General features: G+C 37.7%; 1 protein-coding gene across 1 annotated transcript in view; it reads right to left on the bottom strand.

Annotated features, from left to right (window-relative positions):
• Positions 1–21,550, bottom strand: part of btbd11b (BTB (POZ) domain containing 11b) — a 76,260-nt gene that overhangs the window by 20,547 nt on the left and 34,163 nt on the right. Inside the window, exon 2 of the mRNA XM_077193511.1 lies at positions 7,454–7,597. Within this exon, the coding sequence (XP_077049626.1) occupies positions 7,454–7,597 (144 nt within the window). The remainder of the gene's footprint in view (positions 1–7,453; positions 7,598–21,550) is intronic.

Raw genomic sequence — 21,550 nt, 5'->3', positions numbered from 1 at the left:
TTAACATTGCAATTTGTTTATTGCTCTTAAAATTCGAAAATAAAAGACTATACAAGTGCAAAGTAAAGCATTCTTAGTCAGCGGTAGAATTCAATAAAACATAGAAGCCTTGAAAACACATGGGCCTAGCTTACTGAAAAAAAGTGCAATCTGTCACGACACATTAAAGAGCCACAAAATAGTAGGCCTATTTATGTTTAATTTTCTTTGACTGAACGAATTTGAAAGTTGAGATTATATTAAATGTTACCTTCTTGGTCCTGTCTGTCAGCGCGTTGTCAGTGTCCTCTTATATATTTTTCACGACATAGCTATAAGCGCATACTTGCAGCAGTCTCGCACGCGCTTAGAGCTCGTGTGAATTGCACGTATAAAATGAAGTTAACGAACAACCTCGATCCATCAGGAAACGCCACAAAGGTCGCTGCATTTCACTGCACTTCATGACATTTTTTCCTTTTGCGCGAAGAAGTCGTTCACCGGAGATGTGTTAAAAGATAGCGGAATGCATTCATGATTATTAGGCTGCCGGTATAATAATCATCCTGGCGCTGGGTCTGAGTGAGTAATTTACTATTTAAAATAAAATACTTTATTTTACTCATTTAAGACTGCTCTTATGAGGACACTCGACAAAACGGACAGTTTGGTATACTTTGTGTGTGTTAAGGTTCGTTCAAGCCCGACAGAGAACTCGATACTGACGCACATTTTTCTGTGGGTTGTGTGTGTGTGTGTGCTTTAGAGGAACGAGTGCGTGCCACCTTGCACTTCTGATAGTCCGAAGGCCACTCGTGTTGCAACTACTCTCCGACGCCGCCATCTTTGTTTTGCGTCGACGTAATCAATGACGTCGACACGTTGTCCCAGCCCTAACTTGCATAATTCAGACTTGCATAGACTCTCTCTATAAACTCCAATCTTCGTCCCCCATTTGTTAATTTACATTACATTTTTCTAAAGTTGTGACGCATTAGTATTAAAAGAATCTTGAAGATTCTTTTCTTAAACACCCAATCAAATTATACAACTGCCCTCCTCGACAATGGGTCGTAAAATCTCCCCCCAAAGGTAAAACTTCTTATTGGCTCACACACCTCCAGAGAATATGACATCTTCATGCTTTAAAAATCACTGATCACAAGATCATGCCTCTTAGTCCCTTTCTGAAATCCTAATGAAGATAATGCTGAATATAAAGTTTTCTAAGGACCCCATATCCCGGAAATGTACATTTCTTAGAATTAATAAACAATTGCACTGAGTGTTGACGGGACGAACAGGTTAATCGATTGTAATATTAATTTACAACATTAAGTTAATTCTATTAACTGATCCAAATATTCGTAATCAATTATAACAAGTTATAATTGATTATTAATATTTCTGTTCAAGCTAATTTGCAACAATAGTCAAAAGAATGTTCCAAAAAGTTAAGAAAATATATTGTCACCCTTTACAAACAAGGAACAGGATACAAAAAGATAGCGCTAAATGTTTCTAGAGACTGTTGGAAGCATAGTTCGTAAGTTCAAAGTTAAAGGAACAGTGGTTCCACTACATGGACGGGGCAGAAAAAGGAAGCTATCAATGACTGCAACCAGATTTCTGAGAAGGCAGATTCAGAAAAACCCTCGAGTGACTGAAAAAGACCTGCAGCAAGACTTGCAACAGGCACCAGGACTGGCACTAAGGTTTCAGCGTGTACAGTAAGTAGAGTTGTCAAAAAGTACCGACTTAAGTACCAAATCGGTACTGATATTGTAAAAATGTAAAAAATCAGATGTCTGTGATTGGCTACAATGATCAGCGCTTCAAAAACATGTTGTACATATCAATGATGCTCTTTCACCGAGCGCTTACACAGATACAGACGGGAGCATTTGAAAACAGGTGTCTATCAGCGGACTACTTGTGCTTTCAAATGCTCACGTTTTCAAACACTTTCAAACACATCCGTGTTCTCTCACACACTCCCGTGCGTTGATCATTGTAGCCAATCACAGACATATCTGATAAGTGCGTGAACAGAATGGCCAATCAGAGGTGTTTAAGATTCTTTGCACTGAAAGCGTCACAATTTTAACATTTCTTTTTGACAACTCTAACATTAAGGCGCGTACTAAACGCATGCTGTTTCCATACCAGAACTCCAAGACGTACACAACTATTGACCCAAAAGCACAAGTCGGCTCCAATTTGCTCACAATCATATAAATAATAAGCCACAGAAGTTTTGGTATTGTGTTCTGTGAAGTGATGAAACAAAATTATTTATATATATTTTAATAATATTTAAAAATACTAGGACCATTTGAGTTTTTTTTTTGATATATAACATATATTTAAAGTTGATACTGTATATTTACACTTTTCATGAGTTTCACCCATAGTTTTCTTTTATTGTTCTGTTAAAAATACCACTTGGCCTAGGTCTCATCACACCCATATAATGCAGTTGGATTTTCCAGACATAATATTCCAGCAGCCATCAAAGCTACAGCAGTTCCTGAAACAGAAAACTCACTGTTTAGCAGAATTACTGTATATACTGTAAGAAAAGTGTAGATAAACAATTAAAAACCAGTCATTGGGCAACAGTGGTGCTCCAGAGCAATAAAATGTAATGAGCGTTTTATGACGCAAGAGGGAATAGATGCTTTAGCAGAGCTATGGGAGGAAACAGGGACTTTTAGGAAAAAGGGGGAAAAATATTATAGATGGCATGGAAACACTCACTGATGGCAATTTAGCCACAAAGGTCTTTGATTGGTTTCTGGCCAATCTAAAAAAAACTGCTGACTGGGGTGCAGGTCTCATTCAGACAGAGCCTAATGTGAGACACTTAAACAGCTATTTACTCTGCATAAGAGTTGATTCTCCTTTAGGGCTGTTTTTAGAATCTGTGCATTTGTACATTTTCCAATTAGCTGTTAATGGCTAAGTAACTACAATAGCCCAAAGTAAAGTTCTTGTATGTACACTCAAATGCTGAAAGCAGAGAATAAGTCTTATAATAATAATTCGTTACATTTATATAGCGCTTTTCTGGGTACTCTAAGCACTTTACATGGAAGGGGGAATATCCTCAACCACCACCAATGTACAGCATCCACCTGGATGATGCGACGGCAGCCATATTGCGCCAGAACGCCCACCACACACCAGCTTACTGGTGGAGAGGAGACAGTGATGAAGCCAATCAGTATATGGGGATGATTAGGTGGCCATGATGGACAGAGGCCAAGGGGCAAATTTGGCTAGGATGCTGGGGTTAAACCCCTACTCTTTTTCGATGGATATCCTGGGATTTTTAATGACCACAGAGAGTCAGGACCTCGGTTTAGCGCTCATCCGAAGGACGGTGCTCTTTGACAGTATAGTGTCCCCGTCACTTTACTGGGGCGTTAGGATCCACACAGACCACAGGGTGAGCTGCTGGCCTCACTAACACCTCTTCCAGCAGCAACCTGGTTTTCTCAGGAGGTCTCCCATCCAGGTACTGACCAGGCTCAGCCCTGCTTAGTTTAAGTGGGCAACCAGTCTAGGGCTACAGGGTGATATGGCTGCTGTCTTATTTAGATCAACCAAACCATTACATGAACAAATGGAGTATGTAAGAAAAAAAGCCCATAAAGTGTAAATGAGCTTAGCTTCTCTGGAGTTAATTTGTCACTTGGTTACTAGGGAGAGCTTATTTTCAATAATAGAAAACTAAATATAAATATCCACCACTTATCTTTTCTATACAGTCAGCAAGCAATAGCTACTCAATCTGCATTAAAATAAGCACTGTTAAAATAACCCCAGAAAGAAAATTTATTTTTCCTGGCAAATCCAGCGAGGGAATAGAACACAATGGAATTTTAAGAGACAAATACGACAAAAAAGGCTTCTAATGCATTGACCTTTGGACCCTCTAGTGCTCTGCAGGGAGAGATGTATTCTAGTTAACTGGCTCATGAGTGACACATAAAAACCTATGAACTGTAATAGAAAGATTTGATCTATTGCCGTGCTCTGATGTTATGGGATTTATAAGAGTGTAATTATATTAAAATACAATTACCATATGGAATAGGAGATTTCAGAATTCCCTCTGGATATGTACGGCTGTGAGAGGATTGTGACAAGCCTACAAAAGGTTATATGTGCTCCAGATAACAAGGATTTCCTGAGAGGCACCGACTTTGACAGTCTGAATGCCTTCCATACCAATTGAATAACTTACAGTTTTGAACTTCATAATAACCCTGATCCTACAGCTAATCGTGCATATTGAAAAAGCACGCAACAGTTGTAAATATACATTACGTAATATATATTATGAAACATTTTCTGAATACAGACTTGGTGTCTTGTTAACATTAAGTTTATAATATTTTAAAGCTTGCTGCACAGGGAAACCCTGTAAAAAAAATCAGCAACATACACACAAAATCATTTATATCATTATAAAAATAAAACTGGATAATTAGATCTACATTTTGCAAGTTCAGCTATCTCTTAAAATAAACTCTGCCCTTTGAGTAAGAGAGTGCTCTGTTGTGACTGTCCAAATGCAGAAAGACTCTCTATGTGACAGTTGTTGTTCCTGCCCTTGCTGGAGGCAGTGGATGTGTAAAGCAGGGGAGGACCGCTGTCCCTACACAGGGTTCAAACTGCCCTCAACGTCCCCTGCTGGGTCACTGGGGACAACAATGAGAAAGAGAGAGACAGAAGAGAAGAGCTGGAAATAGACTAAGCATTTTAAGGAAATCTCCATGGATACTGTCTATAAAAAAGTACTAATGGAGATTTGATATTTAAGATTTGAAGAGCACATGCATTTTTAAAGGAACAGATTGCAGCATTTTGTGCATATCTGCTTCTGTGGGCTAGCTATGGTATGTTTTCCATTTACTTTTCAGATATTACACAGGGCCATGCGTATGTGTTGCATTGGATGTGAATGATTGTGTTTGTTGTTGCCGAGTTCAAGGCAGGCATTGTGGCTAAAAAGATTTCTGTACTGCAGAACATATAGTATTGCGTTTAAAATCGATGTTCTCCAGAATAGAACAAGCTTTCTGCTGTAAAATATATTGAATTACATGATCATTCTCCTAAGTAAGAGAGATTTATATCTAATCAGATTTGCATTTTCTGATGGAAATAAAAGTGCTTGCAAGGCAGCAAAAGAAAAGTGTTAAAGTTTTAGTGAAGAATGAGTTTAAGGATTTGTTTCTGTATAAATGAAATGCTGTCATTGTCATGACACTCAGCATGCGTCATGTTTTCAGTTGGCTGCGCATCACACGTCAATGTGCAGTGTACAGGCAACTATAATTGGCTAAACATATGCAAGGAAGACAAAAGCCTTCACCACAGTTTTCAAAAATATACAATGGAAATTTGGGCACAGCTGAGAGCTACACTTGAATGATGAACATTCCAGCAAAAATTCTATTTTAAATTTCTATTATGGTTTTATATGTCGTTGTCAAGACACTCAGCATATGGCTAAATGCATATCAGAGCAAAAAATGTTTTTGCTGTATTGAAGGATGACAGAAGCATGTAGCTTAAATGGAAGAAGTTTGGAACAACTAGGGCTCTTCCTAGAGCTGGCCTCTCTGGTTTAGTGAAATTTAGAGAAGGACAAACATCACTGCAACACTCCACCAATCTGGGCTTTATGGCAGAGTGGCCAGCCTCAAGCCTCTCCTCAGTGAAGACACGTGGAAAACCCACTTGGAATTAGCAAAAAAGCACCTAAAGGACTATCTCAGACTGTGAGAAACAAGATTCTCTGGTCAGGCATCATGTATGGAGGAAACCAGGCACTTCTCATCACCTGCACAATACCATCCCAACGGTAAAGTATGGTGGTCGCCGCATCATGCTGTGGTGGTGTTTTTCAGCTGCAGGGATTGGGGGACTCATCAGAGTAGACGGAATGCCCAACACAGCAAAATATAGAGTAAGTCTTAATAAAAAACTTTGTCCAGTGCATTCGGACTGGGCAGAAGGTTCACCTTCCAAAAGGACAGTGACCCTAAGCACACAGCTAAGACAATGCATATATATAAATGTGTATATATATATATATATATATATATATATATATATATAAAATATTTAAAATAGAAAAGTACAAAAGAATGGTATATATATATATATATATATATATATATATATATATATATATATATATATATATATATGGAAGTATATTAAAAATAGTAATGTTTCCAAACTTTTAACTGGTACTGTACATAAGAAATTATATATATATATATATATTTAGACAGCATGCAGTTTATCCTATGTGCATTACCAATCTGGTTCTTATGGGTCAAATTTTCATCATCGGAAAGCTGAATAAATAAGTTTTCCACTGATGTATGGTTTGTTAGGATAGGAAAATATTTGGCTGAGATACAACTATTTGAAGATCTGGAATCTGAGGGTGCAAAAACATCTAAATATTGAGAAAGTCGCCTTTACAGTTGTCCATTTCTGTTGGCTATTTTGCTGCATCCATTCACAAAAATATATTTTTTATATATTTAAGGTGGGAAATTTACAAAATATCTTCATGGATCATGATCTTTACTTAATATCCTAATGATTTTTGGCATAAAAGAAAAATCCATAATTTTGACCCATACAATGTTTTGTTGGCTATTGCCACAAATATACCCGTGCAAATTATGACTGGTTTTGTGGTCCAGGGTCACACACACACACACACACACACACACACACACACACACGAAAGTGTTGCCATTGCCTACATACACACACACACACACATGGAAGTGTTGCCGTTGCCTAATTAATTAATTATTTGACATTACACTGTACTGAAGAACCAGATTGATAATGCACATAGGATAAACTGCATGCTGTCTAAGTGTTCTGTTGAACATTTGACCCTTTTAAAAACAGATGTCTAAAGCACTCTATTAAATTCATGGGAAAATCAAATACAGTGTATGGCACTTGTATGAGAGTGGATTGTGTGTATGGGATGCTGAGAGCCAAAGGCCTATTTGGTAAGAGAGCGAGACCTGAATCCTGAGCAGGTGGATTCCTACTACTAAACACATACCTCTGGTGTGAGATACTGCAGTGACCTGGGGCTAATTCTTACTTAAAACGAACTGAATTTGCATTTTAATTCATATATCTTTACCAAACTACACTACACTACCATGCAGCCGTTCCTGAACACTGTGAAAATGTGATGTACATGCAAATCAAACAGAGCTGCAGATCACCCAACAAAACGTCTACTGAATAAAACTCTTTAAACAGATGTGTGCATACACACATACACAAACAAGTATTAAAACAAAAGAATGATGGCAGCTTCCGCTTTTCTGAGCAAGGAATGATTAGTACAAAAAAAAGTATATGGTGCAGAAGATCTCAATTTAAGTTGAAAAATAGATGTTTGGTTACTCACTGAGCTCAGCGATGCTCCCCACGCGTGTGGCCAGCAGGGACTGCTCAATAGTCCGCTGCTCGGACTGACTGTAGGCGTCTCCAGATTTATTTGAGCGCTGCTGGTTCCTGTGCAGGCTCAAACTGTCCGGCAAACTGAGGATTCCTGCACAAAAGAATTGAACAAAAAGAAAAAAATCATGTACAGTCAGATGTAATTTAACCTTCATTAATTGGGCAGAACCTTTTATCAAACGCAACTTGTAGTGCATTAAAGACATCAAAAACACACTTCGGGAAATGAACATCTATGGGTGGGTCGAAATAAGTTCACGCACCATCAAGCGGAAAAACATGCGGAAAGCAGCAACTTTCGTCTGCTTAAACCAAACACTGTGAATGTGTGTTAGAAATCAGGAATGGTGAAACTGTGCTTGGTACGTTTTTTTCTTTTTCAAACCAAACTTGGGTCTTCAGTCAACAAGATTTAAATCCCGTCTGGCTAGCGCGCTTTCCATAATGTTTACGCATAAGCTCAGAATGCGGAGAGTAGGCAGCTTTTTGTGGCTGTTCAAATGCATTTTTGATTACCTCTTGAAGTGGTCAAAAATAGACAAGCTCAAAGCGTTTTAGACCCCGTTTACCAATTTAGCGTCATCCACTTGTAATCCGATCTAGGAAAACTCTTCTAAATACAGGTGTAAACAGGGCCCTTTCTCCTGTGGACCACAATGGAAGATATTTTGAAGAATGTTGGTAACTAAATGATTAAACTTCAATGGGAACTGAAACTGGTTACCAACATTTTTTAAAATATCTTCATGCGACTTTAATTTTTGTGTGGACTATTCCTTTAATAATACGCAGGCAAACTACACAACAGGTCCCACAGGACTCCCTCCTGGGCAGTAACAGGTGAGAAACTTGGCCGGCCTCTTTTTTTGTCTGCTCACAAGGAGAAAGGGAGGCGTATCACCTTTCCGGACAACCAGCAATTACTGTAAAGAACTGCCGCCTTCTATTTGTGGAACACGGATTTGCATACAACTTAATGCTAATGTTAAAATGATGATAAAAGTAAGGATTCTGCATTGTACCATTGCAACATACTCAACATCACACAGCGATGCTGAAATCAGCATTAGATCAAGGGCTCACTTGTTCAGCATTACTGCACCAACACAAAGCTCTTCATCCCGGCTCACAGCCGAACCACTGAGGTGAGACTCCGTTAGTGTCTGAATCACACTGGTTATTGTTTTTAACAGGATGGTTGGGCTCCTCGAAAATTGGATTCACTCTCATCCTTGTGTTTTCATCACTTCCATTGTTGCCGAACACTCCTGGAGCCGACAGCATGTTAAATTATGATGTGGCTGAAGCAATTGACTCTATTTTGTTGTCCTCTGAGAGAGGGGCTTTCGTATGAACCGTCTCATTTACTTTTGTGAGGCAAATGTAATTTTAGGGGGCTGCCTGAGAGAGAGAATGATGTAAATCCTTAATCGATTCCACCCGGGGAGATATGACGGCAGAGTACTGTATGTTGCTTATCATAATGTATATTGTGTAATATATCGCTCAACAGACTCATCATAGGTCTTTTAAGGCATGTTATTATTATTCAAAAAATGCACCCTCTCGTAATTACTGTAATATAGATTGTGCAGTCCATCTTACAGTAAGTGTGTTTTGCTTGAAGGAGGAATAAAAAAAAAATAAGGCGCATCCTGATAGAATTTGAAAGAGGTTGCCATGGAGACAAGGCAGGGGTGGAGTGATGGTTACTTGCCTGCGGCATGGGAGGAAGTACAGGTGTTTAGCAATGCAAGACCACACCTCACTGACCTGGGTCTAGTACGCTGCTATTGTATTCATGTGTTATACAAAGTAATTCACAGTCCTGCAGATGTTCATAAATGTTCATAATAAGATCCTGCTCTCCATTTCCCTGGTCTCAGCTCAATGAAGATTGACTGACAGGTGCATAAGATCCTAGATGGGAGCAAAATTCCCCTTTGTTCCCTACAATCTCTTGAGTCCAGAGCTCTTATTAAAACTCTCAGCGGGTCTCTGTGACAGATGAGTGTGCCAGGCTTATGCACAGCCAGCCTGAAACACTTAAAGCAACGGGTGGTAAGACTGGCATCTCGCTTACTTTCCTCTCAGCTCCACTTCCTCAAACATCGGTCAGGGTAAACTTTTCAAATTGCAGTAGGTCTATAAAGACTTCACACACACACACACACACACACACACACACACACACACACACACACACACACACACACACACACACACACACAGAGTATGATTATACTTCAAAGAGAAATTGTGCTAAAACATTTTATGGTAGTTGGCCTACCATAGTCATTTTTAATAATTTATGAAGGTAAACACATTATATAACAAAATATGAGGGAATGTAAAAGTTATTTTAAAGAAAAATCGTTCAAGCTAAAATATTTCACAAAAATAAGTTATAAATAAGCTAAAAGGTAAAGTAAATACTAATTAGAAAATAAAGTAAAGGTTTTGGGTCAAAAATATTTTTTTATGTTTTTAAAGTTTCATATGTTTATCAATGATGTATTTATTTGATCAAAAATACTGTAAAAACAGTAATATTGTGAAATAATATGTTTTCTATGTGTTTTAATTCATTCCTCTGATGATCATTACTCCTGTCTTCAGTGTCACATGATCCTCAAAAATCATTCTAATATGCTAATTTGGTGCTCTTCTTGAGATTTTTCTAATTACTTCTTATTATCAATGTTGAAAATAGTTATATTTTTATACTACCTTTTGTGGAAACCGTGATCCATTTTTTAAATTCTTTTTAATTTATATAAATTTATATATAATTTATTTAAAATATAAATCCTTAGTAACATTTTAAATGTCTAGACTGTCACTTTTGATGAATTTAAGGCACACTTGCTGAATAAAAGCAATAGTTTCTTTCAAACAAAATCAGAACACTTTATGTTATGTTGTCTGACAAACGTTAAAAGCAAAAAAAATTTAAAAAAAGTATTTGCAAAAATGAGGAAAATGTGTTAACAAAAAACAATGAACTGATTAAAACTTAGGGCTTAAATACACAGAGGAAGATCATTAACGAAACAGGGAACCGGTGAGTACTAATCAGAAACCATGACAACTAATAATACATGAGAATGAATGACTCAAAACAGTGACAGGGAAAAGGAAACAGAACAGGGCAAAGAAACTAAACAGAGCACTGTAACAAAATTTCTATATATCAGAAGTTTCTCTTTGTAGATCCCTGAGTGGGTCAATATACTCAATAAATAAATGAAAATAACCTAGAATAGTAATATTAATATTTTAGTATTCATATTCTGCAGGTTATTCAGTGGTCAGGGAGCCTATCCAGGCAACAAAAACAATTACCTACAGTTAAATAATTAAAAAGTAACTGATTGAAAAGAAGAAGAAAATCAGTATTTTGTCAGTATTAAAGATTTTGAAATGTTTATTTTATAAAGAGTAAATAAATGAACCGATCTACTGGAACAACATCAGGGTGCAGGGGGAAAAAAGCCTAAACCCTGAGACCATACTGTCATTCATACAGCGCCTCCACCACTTAACTCGTGGCTGTAATGAGTTATGGCGATCAGTGTGAAAATGCATTTGCATAATGCTGCATAATAATAAATAAATGATCATGATGCCAGGTCATGGTGTGAAATGTTTTCCCTCAAGCTCCTTATTCGTCTTCCTCAAGTGTGTAGAATCTTCCAGTGATGCCACTGCAGATTAAGACCTCTCTCGCTCCAGCTCGCTATCCAAAAGGCCTGTGGGTTTGGAAACCATTAAAAGTGTGTCCAAAGTGATACCAGTTCCACAAAGTCTCTATTCTCAAGGAGCTGAGTTTATGATGACATAGGGAAACTGAGAAAAATAGAGCCTCCAGCTTTTCTTTTTCAACTTACGATATACATTTTCTCCATTTTGACTGTCTGCTGGACATCACTAGATTCATTTAAGACATTTGACCTTTGTTTATATATTTATTTACTATATGTTCATATATATATACTATATTTATTTACTATATATGTATTAGGATTGTCAAAACGCATTTAATTTTTTTTTTCCAGTTTAACGCATAAAAATATTCAACACAATTACTGTAATGCAGCATCGTTTTCTTTCCGTCATCCTTTAGCTAGCTTTACATTATATGATTACACTTATTCTTGCAAAATGCTTTTAAACCATTCAAGCACGATAAGAGTGCGCACAGAAAGCCGATTTAGACAGTGCTTGAATGGACAAAAACACAAAAGTATCCCAAAGTACCCGTTTTGTCGAGTATCCTCGCGAGCACAGTCTTAAATGACTTAAATAAAGTCTTAAATGAACATAAAGAGTTGTGAGTAAATCGGATGTGTGCCAGATCTGTGTCATGTGCTGCAGTTCTTAAAGTGACTGCAGCCTAATAAACCTGCTGCTGTCTGTCATTACTGTAAATCAAAAAAACAAAAGACATAGAGAGAATCAATCACTGTTCTTGACGACTGAATAACATTTGCAGCTTTAATAAGGATACATCCATATTTAATTTAGAATTTATGCGAAGAATGTGAACGTGAAGTGTTTAATAACTTTATCCAATTTCTGTATATTTACCAGTTAGCCTTGTATACTTGAAAATCTTAATGTACTGTTTAGAAGGTTACATGGGTCAAAAACAATGAAAACAATAACTTTTGGGGGCATTTTGACAGGGCAATTAAAAATCTAAACTGATCTGACTGGGCCAGTAGAAAAAATCCTTAGCGTTGAGGCCTGATATATTAAAGGCGTAAAGGCGCTAAATGTGACATTTATTACAATAAGGTAATGGCTACAATTAATTAATACAATAAATAAAAAAAATCAATCTAGGGACATCGGTATCAGTACTGGTATCAGTGATACTGGCCTTCATTCATAAAAAAAAAAGTCACTAAACAAATATATAAAATACAGGCCTGATAGCGCTCCGGCGCCACGCCGGATTACCGGCGTACAGACGTGTCTGCAAAAAAAAAAAAAAAAGCAACAGCAAAAGAAGCGGAGTTCGACCAATCATAGCGCTGGGTTCATTCCCCAAATAGCAAGCGGGCTTGATTGAAAGATGCGTAAGGCCTATCATTAAAAAGATACTGAAAATCGACAGCAATAGCCTATCCCGCTTCCACTCCCGCGGCCGCCTCTGACTGAGTTCATGAGCGAGGACAGTAGGCTACAGTAGTCACGGTAGGCTACGTCTGACTCCTGAAGGTAAACGGGCTGGGGTGGATGTGGAAAGTTGAAGTATTGTATTGAGTTAACTTAATCTGGATTTTATTATCACACAGAGTGATCGCAATCGCATGGGTTATCTTAAAATACTCCGTCATTCATGTCACTCAGATAAGATGAAGACATCATACAGAAAGCTTAAGTATTGATGAACAATAAATCTAAATAAAATTAAAATCGCTATGGCTTACTGATTATGAAAGTGCTGTGATTTGTGGATTGATTTACTGATAAGCGCGAGTCCGCAAACAGGCGTTTATTTATTCATTCTCAGTGTTGAGAAACGTAGCCTGCATGTGTTACGTTATTGTGTTATAATAACTAAAGTACCTAATTATGTTGTTACATAATAATTTTGTATGAAAACTAGCACGTTACTTTTGGATAAGACACCGTTGTATTAGTACTGCTCGCTCTCTCTCACACAAACACAGACCGCGCGCACAGAGAGAGATGATAATTGTAAAATGAAAATTGACGAACTGTTTTGTTCTTGGTTGTGGGTTTTTTCCTGTCAAAATGACAGAAAGCATTTTTTATTATCCATCCCGTGTTTTTAAAATTCGTTAAATGACGGACGTTTTACTATTAACACAGCCGTATTTCAGATTCTTCTAACATATAGGCTACTTGATATATTTTTTTTTAGAATAAGTGATTCGTTTTGCTATTATTGGTCCTGTGACAGGACTCCTGTCTATTCATTGTCAACTATTTTCTATAAGTATGTTTGTATTGGCTAACGTTTATTCAGCTAATGCGTGTCCTGTTTAAAATGTGCAATGTTCAAATGCAAAGACAGCACGTCTCAAATAAAAGCCCTTTTTTCTTTTCTTTTTATCAAGTAGGCTATCATATTTGGATATTGGAATAACAAATTAAGTAGAACTATCTTAAATGTACAAATGTTTTTTTACTGTTTTCTAGGGGTTTCTTAATTTTAGACTAGTTGACCAGCACACATTATTTTGCAATGCAATATTAATCATGAAAAAATACATTGCAGTGCAGTGCAAGTGAAATTTAGGATTTGGGTCGAATTCAAAAAACTTTAGAGGTCAAGAATTATGAAGATGGGCATGTGTTTGTGTGTGTCTTGCATTCTCAAAAAATTATGACAAAAATATATGACAACAATATAAGAAGACTAGAAGAACAATCGCTCATCATTTTGTGTCAGAAATTAGCGAAGGAAAACCTCGCCCTTACGCATCTGTCCCAGGGTAAACATTTCAGGCTCAGGATTTTTTCTACTATCACCCCTGAAAATATACTGTCTTTATGTTGTTTCTACATTAATTTGGAGAATAAATGTGAAATGATTACAATATAAAAATATATTAAAACCTTGAGCATTAGGTGCGATTAATCGTGATTAATCGTGATTAATGTGTGTGTGTGTGTGTGTGTGTGTGTGTGTGTGTGTGTGTGTGTGTGTGTGTGTGTGTGTGTGTGTGAGTGAGTGAGTGTGTGTGTGTGTGTGTGTGTGTGTGTGTGTGTGTGTGTGTGTGTGTGTGAAGAGTGAAAACCAATAAACAAACCTGGGGGGGAGCCCACATTACAACTGGAGTGTGTTATTATAAGAGTGATAAGTCATAACATTGTGATATAGTTTGTTTTTAATAAAGCTTTTTGGTTGGCCTCAAATTGCCAAGGGTTTTTCGCTAAACAACCGCTGAGCTTATCAAAACACCAGCAGAATGGACGTTGAAAACTGTTACTGTTATTAAACAAACCGAGAAGATTTAAATATAAGTCGATGAATACGAGGGAACGTCTAATGAAGGCGTTTGCCAGGTTTAAACCAGCTTAGGATTGTGGGTATACAGGCGTCAGAACCCTGCAACAATGTCAAAACCTAATGAATTCACATTGGTAACACACCATTTTTGGCCAAAACCAGAGGCTTTGGTTTGGAAAACACATCATCCACAGGATGGCTCAGATAGGAGGCTCTATAAAATGATTTGCATTTCACCTCTAGGGTGCCAGAATTGCTTTACAGTGGACCAGTTGACCAAAAGCACTTTGACAGGCTAACAAGGCGACATTAGAAGAGCTGTGTGCTTGGGCAGTCAATGGGGAGGAACCGCTGAGACATACCAGAGTTTTCCCAGCTTTCCCATGCACGCGTGCCGAGTGTGGATACGCCACTGACCTCAGAGTCTGTATTTAAATCTATTTTAAAGGCCTGTGAAGCCCAGCTTGTTCTCTTAGCCGGAGAATGCAGATTAAAACACACACACACACATACACACATTTTCTGTCTTTTTCCAAGCACAAATGTGGAAAAACAACTCCCTGGATTTCTCACAGAGCAATGCCAGAATGCAAAAGCTAGAAAGTGATTCAAGCCACACCATGTAAACCTACACCCACAACACCTATTACACTCACGCAGCTATGTGCTTGGTCAACTCCTTTACTAACCCTACGCTAGGTTAAAACCCACACATAAGTAAAATAATATCCAATATTTCTTGTGCAAGATGGTGTTTCAGTGACACACTAGAGACTTGTGCAATGGCGTTATATCCTACGCCCTGCATGAACACATCCAAAATCATTTTAACCATGTAGTGAACAATCGAAACAACAAGAGAGAGTTTTGTAATAGGTTAAATCACACATGCTGAATTATGGCAGCCCCACAGATGGAGTCCATATGTACGGCAATAAGAACCAGGAACGCTGCATTTCTGGGGAACGGAGGGAGGAGTTTGAAGAGAGAGATGCGGCTATGTCTATGCGTCGTGTGACTGCGCAGTATGTCTCCAGTGCTGGCTGACCGCAGAGCTTTAATGGTTTTTGGAATCATCTCCAGGGATTTGCTCCGAGTTGTTCGGTGATCAGAAAGTTGGATAGGTCCACGGATTTGTCACTGACGGCATATGTCTATTTGTGGGGAAGCAGTAATGGCCTTAATGGTTAGCGAGTCTGACTGGTAACCCAAAGGTTTCTGATTCGATTCTGGCAGGAAATGACTGAGGTGCCCTTGAGCAAGGCACCTAACCCATAACCACTCCCCAGGGCAACACAGAATAATGGCTGCCCACCAGTGATGCACGGGTCAATGTATAAACAACCCGCACCCGACCAACGTTTTCAACCAACCCGCCCGCAACTCGGACCGCAAAAAAAGAAAGAAGATATTGTACCCGACCCGCTTCCTGACCCGCATTTTTTAAAAGTAGTAAATGCTCATCGTAGCGTCATTGGGCCATAGACGTAGGAACTAGGGGTGCGGTGCGGTGTGCAATATTTTTGTTTCGACCCTGCTTGAGAATTCATCAGTAGATAAACTGAGAGAAAAGTGTGAAAGCCATTAGGAGCGCAAACTGTTCTGTTTCTGAATGCTGTATGATACAGCCTAGTGTTATTTAATAAAGGCTTGATTTATTCATTTAATTTGTTTCATTTTCTTAACAATTAAGATGCTGCATGTGTTATCCAGTCTAATCGAAGTATGCGTCTCTCCCTCGACTTTCCCAACAAAAATCCCGCCCCCTCTCAGAAAATACATAAAACTGACATTACTGAGCTATATGCGTTTAAAAGTAGCCTATCAAAATGGTACAATGGCATTGCTCAGTTCAACGTGTTGGGAAATCGGGCATTTTGTCCTGCGTTTAAAGGTTTAATTGGCATCTTTATTTCAAACCACCCGACCGACCGAGACCCGAATATCATTAAAAATATTTGGATGACTTGTAACCGCGGGTAACCGCGGGTGACCACAGGCACCCGCTCATTTTGGATCAACCAGCACATCACTGCTGCCCACTGCTCTGGGTGTGTATCACGGTTTGCATTGTGTGTGTTCACTAACTCACTACTCTGTTCCTAACGTGTGTGCACTAACTTGGATGGGTTAACTGCAGAGTAAAAATTCCGAGTATGGGTTAGCATACTTGGCCTTCACATGTCTCTTTCTTTCTAATTTAAGACACACATGACTGTCAGAGAAACGGTCAGCACAAACCCTTAAACATTCCCACTAAGCAACTGCGCACACATACATACACTATACACATTAAGAAAAAATTTATTCAGCAAAGATGCATTAAAATCGATCAAAAGTGACATTAAAGACTTTTATAATAGAGTAAAGATGCGGAAAATTCAGTTTTGCCATCACAGGAATAATATTCCACAATAGTATTGTTTTTCTGTATTTTTGATCAAATAAATGTGTAAAAAGTGTTCAGTTCACTTACTTAAAACAAATGAGTAAACTCGTTGCCATAAAATTATTAAGTAAATAAACGTAATGCTTAATTGAAAAAATTAAGTTATGTGAACTTGACAATTCCACATTACTTATTTTTTTTCGATTAAGCATAAAGTTTATTTACTACATTTTATGGCAACAGGTTTCCTCAATTTTTTAAGTTAAGTCAACTGATAACTTTAGAGAGAATAAAGAGACTTCCTTCAAAGAAATTGTGTACAAAAATAGTATTTAATGTAATGATTACCCTGAAGACACTTAGAACGTATTTAGGACAAGCAAACACAAGGCCAATAAAAAAGGTGACATAAACAGCATTCACCATAAAAGGCCTATTAACAATAATGATGGATGGACAGATTGTGCGTTGACTTCAAAATGATTCAAGATGGTTCTAAATTGCAGGTCACATAAACAAGAGCTCACAAAAGTTTTTAACTTCTTTTTCTCCCAGTCTTCATTGACTTGAGTTTTAAAGTGAAGGGTGCGATTTATGAGCCACTGGAATTCATAAAATGCAAAAACTACAACCGTTTCAGACAGGTCTCCCCAATGCCACTGCCAAATTATTAAAATAAATTAATCAATAATTTACCACAATTAAAGCAAAAGGTGTGCTTACATAACATATTTAATGATGGCCTTTTTAGACATGGCATAAATGCAAATCTATGGTCTTAAATATATATTAAATAACAATACTAAACAAACAGAAATGTGTTCACAAGCCTAGGTTAAATGTATACGGTAAGCGTTTGATTCAGTAAAAAGAACTGGTTCACTATATGGTTTTGATTCACTAAAAAGAACCAGCTCCTAAGAATCATTAGTTTGGGAATCAGTTGAACTGACCTGGTCACGCTCTATGGTTTTGATCAATAAAAAGATCTGGTTCATAAGAGTCATTCATTTGGGTTTCAAACTACACTGGTACTGTATATTTTGATTCCAGTAAAAGAACTGGCTCATGAGTCATTGAACTGAGTCATTCTTTGGGAATCAGACTTGTCACCCCGTACGTTTCGCTCTATATTCAACTGATTGTCATCCGGTTCCAGTATTTTTTAGTGTTATCATCTTTCTATTTACTTTGTTCACTATGGAATCTTTAGAATCAGTGTTGCATTAAAATCTAAATTGTATGGAATTATTGTAAATTATTGACTTGCCAAATGAATAAATGTCCTATTGGAAATTCAGTAATCTTCATTGGGAGCATTTGTTATTGATAAAAACCTCAAAATAATACGATTCACACAGGCAGAACTGATATTAATCTCCGGGAAAGCTGATAATAACTGTTATCAGAAGAGATGAAAGGCACTAAAACACAAATAAGGTTGTGTTTACATGTGGAAACTTGCCCTGTGAATGGATATTGGGTAATGACCATGCTGTGTCTGCCTGCTGCGTGCAACAAAGTGATACTGAACTAAGTGTCTGTGTCATAGCTAGCCCGGATAGCCTGTGGTACTTCTCTCTGGAAAACTCTTGAAAAAGCACTACCGCCTGCAGTGACCCCGATTACATCACCAAAACAGCACGAGTTTTGCCCCCCCGCTCTCCCCTGCTGAAGTAAGCCTTGCTGTCACTAACAATCAAAAACACACGTTGTTCTCTTTTCAGCAATCTGGGACAGCGTGTTATCAGCCAACCCCCACGAAGACCAATCTCCGGACATTCATACAGAGGGGTACACTGTACACTGTTAAACAGTTCGGAGGAGATTCCAGTGAGCATTTCCTCTGAGGAATTCGTATCTGAAAACTTTATTTTATTTTTAGTTGGAACCCATTACTCTTTGCATTCTTCCCGGTGCTGAGTGGTAATTCGTATGCAACTGGGCTCCAAATTGCACAGTAATTGTTTGACTGGATCTGCAGGATTCATCATTTTGACTTTGTTGACAAGCACGCTGGGTAACTGGCTCTTTAATGTGGGCCGCACATGAAGTCAGATAATGATTTGATTGATGCCTAATGAGGGAATTCTGAAACAGCACAGAAGAGTAACCAATCAATCCAATAGTTAAAATTGTCATTTGATACTTGAAATTGGCATTTGCAAGTCCACATCTTTTATGAGTTCCAGTAAAAGGCTGAGCATAATTACGCAACAGTTAATAGTTTCCTATAATTTTCTGATGGTACACCCACTTTTTAACAAGGTCTGCCAGATTCTATGGCATTTAATACAATTAAGAACAACATTCATGCATTGTCATTCATCAGTCTATTTTTATTCAGTTACTGCAATCTACGTTGTTTTTGGGAAGAAGAAAAAATCGATTCCTTTTAAGACAAAAATTTGAGTTTTGGCCAGGGCCAAGTGAAATGTGCAGGATTTTTTACATTAGGTCAGAGGTTCTCAAACTTTTTTGGTCATTCTGTAGAATGGATTTAAAATGTGGTGAAATGTGAGATTAGATTACTACACTTTTGTTTATGAAAGCCCATTTTTACCACAGAGTACAAAAAGGTGCAGTAATTGTGACTTTGTTTCTTATAGCTGTGAATCTCGCAATACAGATAAAGTAGAACTTTTTGAATGAAGATTAGTCCAGTTGTTTGGAAAACTGCTAAAATCTGCCAAACAGATTCCACAAGGGCATGGCTTTGACCTCTTTATTCAGCTACTCAATTACTTCTGAACACAGGACTTCTGGGATTATCCACCAATAAAACCTGTCATACACACTGGAGAAATAAGCTTATGAGCTTTTCATAGCAAAATGATTAGACCTGTTCATTTTATGGTGCCATTGCTTATTTCAAATTAAACCGTTCTGTTCTTGCAAAATAAGCATGTAGATATATGAACTTTAGTCCAATTTTTATGCAGGTGATCACTCACAAATGCATCTTACCTACTTGTTGTCACAGCATTTCCTCCAGGCATAATAGCATTACCATCACATTACTGTTGCTCCCTTCATCTCATACACTAACACATAGAAACGTATACTGTATTACACACACAATTGCATCTAGCAATAGCAAAGTGATGGGAAAATAGGGAAAAGTTTTCTCAAACGTTCTCAACAGCATGCCACCATAGCACCTCATTCACACTTTAACATTGCAAAAACCCTTTCATATACACAAGGTGAATATAGATGTCAAGAAATAAATTATTATTTTTTATATATCTTTTGCTTTAATTCTTATGAATAAACTGTGGCAAGACGCATTTGGGGCTCAGCTGGCAAAATATGCTTGTTTAATGAATTTGAATGATGGTGTGTATCAGCTCTGGTGTGTTCAGAGACACACTTTCTAACCTTTGTAAACAAACTATACGACATTAGCTGAGCATGCAAAACAACAGCTGGTGCTCCCCTCTACGGCAAGCAAGAGGGCTCGAAGATAATCATATCCATTAAGACAACAGAGCCTGTGTTTATGGAACAAAAGTGTAAGTATTATTCTGTTCGACATGATCTCGGCTGTGGCACACTGGAAGCGGATCACTACTAGCATATTCTGACTCAGAGCTCTGAGTTTGGCTCCAGCTCGCAGTCTAGCAGAAACCAGCTCCAACCCAGAGACCCGGAGTAGATGAAGCGTGTTAACTTGATTTCCAAATGTTCAACTTGCCTTGTTCCTCCCCTTTGAACAAACTCCTCAAGCTGAGAGCCAAAACTGGGAGAGGTTTATGCAACACATTTATGAAAAATATTATTGGAAACAGCCTCTTAACTACAGATTAAAGTTCAACGTTCCCTGCTGAAACTTTTTCACAATTCACATGTCAAGGTCAATGTTTCAAGCTAAAAATTGTTTTTAGGCTTGTTTTTAGACCTCTAATGACCGATTGTGGCTTTCTTATTTGTGATAGCCAAATACATTAAAGCCCAGCTAAAAGTGTTTCAATAGGCATATTCACATGCATTACATAATGTTGAATTGACTGCCAAAGAGGTCACACCTAATGTTGTTTGAAAAGAGGGTGGAAACCCCCTAAGAAAATCAGACCAGTCTCCAGGATTTGTTTCCAAATTTGAAATTTAAGTCCAATCTTGGGTGAATCAAAATAATGTTAGATTTGTGGGGGAAAAGATTTTGTATTAATAGCTATGTATCTTTAATTGCATAGCTAGCTTGAGCCAATATGAGTCATGCCTTGTACTTTAGAAGGTTATTTCAAAGTCAATTAAATAATAGTCAATTGTAAAAAAAATTATAATCTATCACACAAGAATGACTCAAGCTAAATTAATAAAAAATATGTTGGAAAATTCTGACAGGAATACAAAAATAATAATGTTAATGCTAGAATCTAACCCTGTGTTTGGGAGATAAATACACTTTTTTCAGTAATTCACTTTTTAAAAATTAAATAGGACATGAAAAAGTTACACTTTCAAAACTGTGTTTGTGTGTGTGTGCGTGCGTGGGTTTGGTGAACTTCTGAATTCTATATCTCTAAGAAAAATGCAAGCGCAAGGAGGAGAAGAGACTACAAACCCTTCTAAACTCCATATATATGATGTCAACAGCTATGATAAGCACTTCCTGTGACTAAAATGTTCATTTAGCGAACTTCTTGGGTGCATTGACCTTGACT

This window comes from Siphateles boraxobius, unplaced genomic scaffold (assembly GCF_051911475.1).
Source record: "Siphateles boraxobius isolate OS27281-9 unplaced genomic scaffold, OSU_SipBor_1 31, whole genome shotgun sequence".
NCBI classification, from domain to species: Eukaryota; Metazoa; Chordata; class Actinopteri; order Cypriniformes; family Leuciscidae; genus Siphateles; species Siphateles boraxobius.
Note: the sequence above shows the minus strand (reverse complement) of the source record. Positions and strands in the feature narration are given on the sequence as shown.